The 9,785-nt window shown below is 35.5% G+C and overlaps 1 protein-coding gene across 1 annotated transcript; it reads left to right on the top strand.

Annotated features, from left to right (window-relative positions):
• Positions 1 to 478: 478 nt before the first annotated feature.
• Positions 479 to 1,580, top strand: LOC140160582 (bcl-2-related ovarian killer protein homolog B-like). Its single transcript, XM_072183823.1, has one exon. The coding sequence runs from the start codon at positions 908 to 910 to the stop codon at positions 1,553 to 1,555; it is 648 nt and encodes a 215-aa protein (XP_072039924.1). The 5' UTR covers positions 479 to 907; the 3' UTR covers positions 1,556 to 1,580.
• Positions 1,581 to 9,785: the final 8,205 nt, after the last annotated feature.

Here is a 9,785-nt window from a genome sequence, read left to right as displayed (position 1 = left end):
AATAGATCAGTCCAATAAACAGGTCAATTCGGGTCAACTTTACTAATCTACTTCCGGATATAACAAGTCATGCAAGTGTGGTACGTAACGTAAGCTTACACGTGAAGTTTTCAGCTAGTATTTGTCAAATTCTACCGTGTTTCCTACAATATCCTCCTCCCAGGTGAACTGAGAGCAGCCGATTTATACAGTAGAATGAATTTGGGCGATAATTCACCATCTGGTGGTGATCCAGAACTTACTCGTTTCATACAAGCTGAAACGCAGAAGCAGAAATTTCAACAGCTTGTCTTTTCACTGACCGATACGTGTTGGGAGACATGCATTGAAGGCAGTACGCTACGTCCTAGACTAGAGGCCAAAACAGAAAGCTGCCTGGTGAACTGTGTAGAAAGATACATTGATACTACAAACTTTATTGTTAATAGACTTGAAACCAATCGTTCTGGAGGAGGTGGAATGGGCAGTAAATTGAATCTATGATGAATATGATTGCACATACATTAAAATTAGTTGGACAATGTAGCGTACAAAAACTATGACATGTGACAAGTTGGGCTGATTTAAAATGGAATGGAGACTGTCAAACTAATAAGTGATTATGAGTAGAGAGCTGTACATGTATTATCTATATAGACCAGTAGGAATCAGGTGTGCGATGAGATTTGTAGAAAGTGTGACTTTGACTTTATCATAAACACGTACACCGTATTCATTTTTTGGTCACAAACACTACCGCATTTTCATTGTGATGAATTGGTTTTTCATTGACTGAGTGCTGCGAACACTGAGGTGAACTTGCACAGCAAGTAGACTGAAAGATGCTAGATGGGCATCAATGTCCGATTCTCCCCACATAAAATCCATTTTTATTTTTAGTTATTTGTATTGTTAGTTATTTTGTGACATGGCTATGTTGAAAGATATTTTCTTTTCTTTGGGAAGACCATCAAAGTCACAGATGGAAGACCAAGTAGTTCACCAAAGTAAAACTTTGTGCAGAGATTTCATATTCATAAAGCTGAAAGAAAATGGTTTGGTGGACCGGGACATTTATGATCAGACGGATCCGGCAAATGTTAACTCTATACCAAACGTTGAAACTGAAAAAAGACTTGGTCCAACAGATGTTTCCAAAGAACTGATCACCATAGCAGCTGTGTTTGAAAACTGTTATCCAAACCTGTTTGCAGATGTTGGTAACTACCTCAAAGTTTCTTACCAGACGCCAGTACAAATTCAAAGTATTTTCAATTCAGTTGCCTCAGAAATATTTCATAGTAGCATCACATGGGCCCGTATCGTTTCACTTTTCATCTTTGCGGCAATGCTGTCAGTCGATTGCATCAAGCAAGGACAAATCAAGTTTGCTGACGTCATTGTTGAAACAATGCAGAAGTTTATCCGTAAACGTTTGGCTCACTGGATTGCATGTAGAGGAGGCTGGCAGGGTCTTCTGGATAATTTTGAACAGAGTCGGCATCCAAAATGGGAACTTTGGGTTGTTCCTAGCATAGGAGTTATCTTTGGTTTTGTGCTTGCTTTTATCAGTTGATTTCTTGTAAATTGTTTGTAGTGAAAAACTTTATTACAGACAATACGCTATATTTTGCAACCAAGGGTGAAAACAAATGGGCTATAATCCTAGTTTGGGCCCGATAAAGTTAATTTTTTATTTCTTCCATGGTCCAGGCACGCTGGTAATTAGCAATTGTGTAAAAGTGACGAAGTCTCCTCCCCTTCTACGTGCTGACGAACCAATGGGTAAACCGTCTTATTGCCAAGACCATTGAACGGCCGATCAGCGTGAATGTTTATCACCTCTGTGTTTACGCTAATGTAGGCTTGGCCATAGCACAGACCACGGAAGTAATAAAAAATTGCCTACATACATGTATCCCGGTACTGTACCTGGTTGAGAATAAGTTCACAATACCAGGCTACACAGAAACATCGCATGTCACCATATGGCCAATTCCACGCCAAAAGTGCCTTTTGTAACGTCCGTAACAAAATTTTGGAACATTATTTCTCAAAATAGGAGCATTTATTTCAAATTTGCTAACCATGCTTCCATAGATAAATGTCAGACCTACTTCAAGATACAGTAAAACCTCATTATAACGAAATCGGATACAAGAAAAACCCTGTTATAAAGAAGTATTTTTCCAGAACCAAGATACAAAATTCTTTTGTTATTTATTGTTTTTACAACCCTGATATAACGAAATTTGGATATAAAGAACTAATTTCTCTGTCCCTGACAACTTCGTTATAATGAGTTTCCACTGTAGTAAAGAAAAATCTGAGGAAGTACCTTGACAGTTTTTTTTTCATTGTGAAAAATGTTACGGACGTTACATTTGAGATAAAATGTAACGTCCGTAACACTAAATCAACAGTGTAGGACGATACAGTAGTATTAATTTCAAACTTGCTTTTCATGTTTACATACATGTAGAATGGAGTCAGGGCTTACTCAATATAGTTAAAATTAAAAAATAAAACATGGAACTGAATGGAGATTTAAGGATATGTACCATCTGTCAAAAAGGCAGGCACTTTCACGTAACGTCCGTAACGCTCGTTTCTAATTTCTGTAGCTAATTAACTAAGAAAGCCAAAACAAAATTGCTTCATTATATTGAACATTAGAGTGTGTACTAGTAGCATACTAAGAAATAAACTGTTATCCTAACAGCAAACATGTGTGCTTTTCACTTAAAAGTTGCAAGTTGCATGTATCTGTAACGTCCGTAACGGTGGAATTGGCCATATCCAAACCTGGACAGGAAATATGAATGAATGAATGAATAGTGAACCAAAATGAGGTTTCTTTCCAATTTGAGGTCATAATTTGAGCTATATTATATTATTGAATTGGAGCTATTGAACTAGATGCCATCGGAATAAACCGCTCTGGCTTTAGTAATATGTGACACGATCTGATCCATGGGTGCCAAAGGAGGCATTTTTGAAAATTGAGTTAACTGTAATTATTACATTTTAGAATCATAGGCTATCATTTACTGAAAACACCTAAGGTGTAGCATACTTAGTTCTAAAGTTATGAAGTTTTTCGAAGTCTATTTTCTTATGTATTTCCTTATTTTTTACTCCATATTTTTACCTTTATCTCAGTTTCTAATTTGCTGCCTTTGGCCCCATGGACTAGATCGTGTCACATATGGACTGTTGCTAAAAAAACAAGTTCTGTCAAGCATAATAATGTGAATCTTGGTTATGACTAAATTTAGGTGAACCAGAACTTTTTCCTAAATTAAGTCCTGGTAGAGAAGTTGTTATTTTCACCCTTGGGCTGATAACTAGCCAATATTTAAGAAGCGTAAGTTAATATAATAATAACAAGTTGATATTTAATTTAGATTTTGAATTTGATGCATGTTGCACATCAGAGTGCCCTACACTACATGTAGCCTACATGTAGTAAGCAATGAAAACTCATGCCTTTAATTTCTGAATTAAAGCTGTTGCTTTATTGCCTTAAGGGGGTACTACACCCCTGGCCAATTTTGTGCCTATTTTCGCATTTTTCTCAAAAATTATAGCGCTTTGGTGACAAGTAAGATATGTATATTATAGGGGCAAGGTCTACAACTACTGCACTGAAAATTCAGCAGCTCAAGGCAAGTAGTTATTGATTTATTGATCAAATATTGGTTTTCCCTCATTTTTGACTGTAACTCCACAACTGTTGTCTGTGCTGCAATAAAATTTCCAGTGCAGTAGTTGTAGTCCTTGCCCTATAATATATATATCTTACTTGTCACCAATGCTCTATATAATTTTTGAGAAAAATGCAAAAATAGGTACAAAATTGGGCAGGGGTGTAGTACCCCCTTAAAATCTTTCTGGAAAATTTTACCATTTGTTTTGAGAGAAAAAAAAAGTGAAATATGGATTAATTTTTTAGTTATTGATTCCAAAAATGGGCAAAAAGTTGATTTTCACCTGCGACAAACACCTGCTGTATGTACAGGAACATTGTACAATAATGACATGATCGGTTTGCATATTATTTTGCGTACCATGTTATTTGATTTGCTTGCTTATAATTTTATCTACTGCGCTGCACTTTTTTAATTGATTTTTTTGTTTCGGTTGAATTGTACATTTTCATTTTAAACTTTAATATACGTTTTGTACATGTATATTTGAAATGCCTTGTTTACAGCAAGTTTTATACTTGGTGTTTTACCTCAAAATCCTTTTTACTGTACATTGTACATGAAGAGATTCTGAAATGTCTATGGTCAGTATACTGTATTATCCTGCTTGCCTTTAGATTTTTATTTAAAATGCTGAATGCAGTCATAGCCAAACATTATGGAAGTTGGGTGACAACGCATTTCAACAAAGATGGGGCCGATTCAAACTTTTAGGAGTCTACAAGACTGTTATCAGGTCACCTGAAAATTTCGACTGTACTTAAGGGGGTACTACACCCATGTGGTAAAGTTGTGACTATTTTTGCATTTTTCTCAAAAAAAATAATTACACACTGGTAACAAAAGTTATGTATATTATTGGGGCAAGGTATCCAATTACTACACTGAAATTTCAGTGACTCAAGACAAGCGGTTCAGTATATATGATAGGAAACGAGGTACATCCTAGCGGTACCTTATTTCTGATCATAAATAACAAACCGCTTGTCTTGGGTCACTGAAATTCCAGTGTAGTAATTGGATTCCTTGCCCTATAATATACATAACTTTTGTTACCACTGTGTTATTAGTTTTGAGAAAATGCAAAAATAGACACAAATTTATCGAGGGGTGTAGTACCCCTTAACCACATCCACATTTATAATTTGCTCAAAAATATTCAATTCATAAAGTTATGACATGTATACAGGAATGTATTGTTTTACTGTTATCACTAAAAGGGACATTCCCCATTAATTTGTTTGTATTAGTTTGTCTCAAAGCTTCCATGTGCACGTACATGTATTTATTCATGCTGGATTGCCGAAATAAATTTTAGTCACAAATGGTAGCTGTAAGTCAAAGAAAAAAACAAACAGCTGGAAGTGCACATTGTTTATCTAGTGTATTCAAATCATACATTGTCAGCAATAAGAATGTTGCAGACTTAAGGTGGTACTACACCCCTTGATAAATTTGTGACTATTTTTGCATTTTTCTCAAAAATAATAACACACTGATAACAAAAGTTATGTATATTATAGGGGCAAGGAATCCAGTTACTACACTGGAATTTCAGAGACTCAAGACAAGCGGTTCAGTATATATGATAGGAAATGAGGTACATCCTAACGGTACCTTATTACTGATCATAAATAACGAACCGCTTGTTTTGAGTCACTGAAATTCCATTGTAGCAATTGAATTTCTTGCCCCTATAATATACATAACTTTTGTTACCACTGTTTGTTTAGTTTTTGAGAAAAATGCAAAAATAGACATAATTTATCGAGGGGTGTAGTAGTACCCCCTTAAGGTGGTACTACACTCCTTGATAAAGTTGTGACTATTTTGCATTTTTCTCAAAAAATAATAGCACACTGATAACATGTATTAATACATAATTTTTAAAAATAAATAAAAATCATAATAAAAAAGGTTTAGGTTGGAATAATACTTATAATTAAAAAAGGTTTAGGTTGGAATAATACTTATAATTAAAAAAGGTTTAGGTTGGTGAGCTTTGAGACAAACTTTGAAATTGGGATAGCCTAATTTATAATTTATACAAAAATGCATGTTCTGTGTTGAAAATTGGTAATACAATGTACATGTAATGTGATTAATAAAGCTTTGAGGAAGTATGCTTGAAAGTAACTTTGTTATGCATCTACATGTATTATCATTATTATTAATGTATTTATAGTACATGTATGTGAATTTAACATTCTGTAGTATGTTGGGCAGCAATTCTAAAAAGGTAAATAAATACACTGCTGACTTCATACATGTATGTAAACTACTAGTGGTCTGACACAAAGTACATGTGCTACTGTGACATGATGGTTTCTACCCAGTGTTGTAGTCCTCGAGTACTGTCCTTGGCCTCGAGGACTCCTCGAGGACAGGTTTTGAAGTCCTTGGTCCTCGTACATGAAGTCCTTGGCCTCGGATGTGTAGTCCTTGGCCTTGGCCTTGGCCTCTGACCTAAAAGTCCTTGGTCCTCGACAACAAGGACACGACAAGGACAGGCAAAATCATCAAAAAAGCAGGCAAATGTATAGAGTTACACAATCTGCTGTTTAGTTTATCAATTGGAACTTTTCTGAGAAACATGACACGGATAGCTTTTTATTGTACCTGATTGAAATACAAAAACATATTTATTTTGGTGCACTTTAACATTTATCTTTGCCTTTTGCAAAATATACACATGGAGGCCAGAAATGTGGTTTTATATTAAAATTCCACTCAGCCAATATGATCCCTCAAATAGGAATATTGAATAGACACAAGAGGTTCTTTAAATAATTTAAGAAACTCATTGGAAGCTACTGTAGGACATGTTTCGATTAACTGTGATCAAATTAATTTGATTTTTTTTGGTTTAAATCTCATCAGCTACATTTTGCTGCGTTTGATCTTAAGATAGATGCCCATTTTAGGCTGCTTTGTCGCATATATACCATAGGCGTAGATTGGGGGGATAAATCCCCCAATATTTTGCCAGTGGGGATGGTTCATAAACTCACCCCCCAATGTTGATGCCTGCATTGGGTTTCTGACCAAATCAACCTAATTATTTGGCCATTTTAGCCCCCAGTTTTGCTTCAATATGGCACATTTTTTCACGCACATTTGTACCATCAACTTATTTGTTGTTATAAGCTGCTGGATTCACATTACTTCAAGAAAATTTTTCAACTCCATCCCACTCAATGTCAACAAGAAATCTACGCCACTGATATATATATATACCACATAACTGTGTAGCTTTTTGACATCAAAATGGTAGATATGAGGATCAAACACATAGCGTGTTATATTATAATCTTCACTACTTATATGGACCCATCTGCTGGTCTAGTTAAGAAACAAACCGATAAAATGAACAAGTTTGAAAATACAACATACTTGTGTTTTGTTGGTCGAAACTAGGATAAAGAGCCCAATTTAGGCATGTTTATTTTATAAAGTTCTATAAATAGGCTTATTGTGCAGCGTTATTTAATGTGCATATAAAATTGCCTTATGTTGATGATATTAATATGACCGCCCCCCCCAGATCGATCGTGGTTTAGTATGGTTCATTATTATGAAAGTCCTTGGTCCTTGGCCTTGGCCTCGGAGACAAAAGTACTTGGCCTCGGAGGGTTGTCCTTGGCCTCGGACACCATGTCCTTGGCCTTGGCCTTGGCCTCGGACACCAAGTCCTTGGCCTTGGCCTTGGCCTCGGACATGAGGTCCTCGACTACAACACTGTTTCTACCCCATCATGTTGGCAACTATCCTGCATTTGTAAGATCATTTTTCTCTCACTTCCATTGCCTGAAACTACAGTTAAATGTTAAGAATTAGGGGTTCATTTATATATATTTTCATGACTAAATAATTGTTCATTGTAGAGCAACAAAAGAGGTATCAAAATGCGCTTTATATACATTAAATAAATTTTTGCTATATATTTCAGTTCCCGATATATCTGACCATCTATAATCGTTTCGATACTTTCTGGGTTGAGTTTATGAATGAACCCCATTCATATAGACCACTTGACATTACTGTTTATCAACAAAGGTGAGGTACTCGTCTATCGATATGCTTGAACGAGCCGCTACACTGTTCAATGGCTTTCTTGTATTATATGAAATGTAGCGGCGATTTAAAATGCACGTGTCCTTAGCAAACTACGATGCGTCGCACACTGCAGGGCAAAGAACAATGGAAATTGTCATAATGCATGCGCATACTGCCGGGCAATTACGTCACATGCCAAGTTGTCTATATACATGTACTCAACATTCTGCATGCTGTGGGCGATCATCGCGTACATCACTCGCGCTTGCGTAAATAGCTTGAGAGCATACATACATATATCCTGCTAGCGAGTCCATCGGTTCTAGCGAGACTTGTTTACGACCTGAAAGCCGGGCACACACATTGTTTATGCCCGCCTATCGACCAATCATGTATGCTGTTATATAGCGCGTATGTATGAATACAAAATCTATTAACACAAAAACCCTGATACAAATTGAGTGTTTAGTTTTAAAGACACCACACAAACTTCATACATAAACATTACTAAAAAAGCACCAGTCCACATCACATTTATGAACAGGATCTTTTAAGTTGAGATTTCAATGAAATTTCAGGGGTCAGTCTGGTAAATGTGGTGCTAATTGTTGTCTTCTTGATATTTAACATGATGGGAAAAAATACCTCTCAAATTGATGGAAATCAAGAGCATGTATTTGTTCATATTACACCTGGCACCCTCTGGATGTGTCAGTGATCTGGAAACTGGTTTAAATACTGCCCTCGCCTGTTTTGTCTGTGACATTAAGGCTACTTTATCAGGATACTTGCATTTGTATTAAACACAACATAGGCCTGTTCTTATAGTCAAAGGTAACATCATGTGGTTTGAAATTTTTCTCAAATTCATCTTTTTATGTAAAATTTTAAATTGCAGCTTGAAATTTTGTGCAAATTCTACAAAATGATCCTGTAATAAAATATAAATGCAGGTGTATGGGCATTTTTGAAGTCTTTACTTTTCACTTTTGATTAAATTTCACCATTTATGTTATTACATAGAAATGTAATTTATTGTAATTGACAGCACTTTTTATTTTTTTCCTTGAATGACTTGAAAAACAAATTGGCATCCTACACGTAAACCACTAAATGAATTCTTAAGCAGTCACTTTAACTTGTTATTTTCTTTACCGGTTTGAAAGTGTGATAGAATAACAAAAGCGGCATGGGGAGTTTCAAAAGTCACAACACAGCATTCGGTTGTTTTGGGAATTGCTAGGAAGTTATCAATGAAAGTACCAAAGCGGAAGATGTTAGCCTATGGTTGGTTGAATCCAGATGGCATGAACCAATCAGAAAGCATCATTTCAAAGTTACTTCAAGTTAAAAAAAAATGATACAATTTAGTGGCTTGTAATAATAACAAAACTTTCTGAATGGGTTTTGTTAAAATTGGTGTCAGAACAAGAAAAATCAAGTCCATATTAATAGAATGGGTTTTGATTCATGTCACTTGCATGTTTTTGCATGAACCATAAAATGACTTCCCCTTTGTACCCCTTAAGGGGGTACTACACCCCTGGCCAATTTTGTGCCTATTTTTGCATTTTTCTCAACAATTATAGCACATGGGCAAGGACTACAACTACTGCACTGAAAATTCAGCAACTCAAGGCAAGTAGTTATTGATTTATTTCTCAAATATTGGTTTTCCTCATTTTTGACTGTAACTCCACAACTGTTGTCTGTGTTGAAATAAAATTTCCAGTGCAGTAGTTGTAGTCCTTGCCCTATAATATGCATATCTTACTTGTCACCAATGTGCTATAATTTTTAAGAAAAATGCAAAAATAGGCACACAATTGGCCAGGGGTGTAGTACCCCCTTAAAGGGACATTCAGAAATCCATTTTTTTTTTATCCCAAATAACATTTTTGACACCTGACATTTTTAATTTTATTTTTTTCATGTTCAGAATATTTACTAATGTATTGTAACCCTTACAATTAATAAATTGACACTGCATTTCCATGTCAAGAGAAACAAATATTAATTCCTTGTAATAATTATGCCGCC

Source organism: Amphiura filiformis, chromosome 9 (genome assembly GCF_039555335.1).
Source record: "Amphiura filiformis chromosome 9, Afil_fr2py, whole genome shotgun sequence".
Taxonomy (NCBI): domain Eukaryota; kingdom Metazoa; phylum Echinodermata; class Ophiuroidea; order Amphilepidida; family Amphiuridae; genus Amphiura; species Amphiura filiformis.
This window is presented reverse-complemented; position numbering and strand designations above follow the sequence as displayed.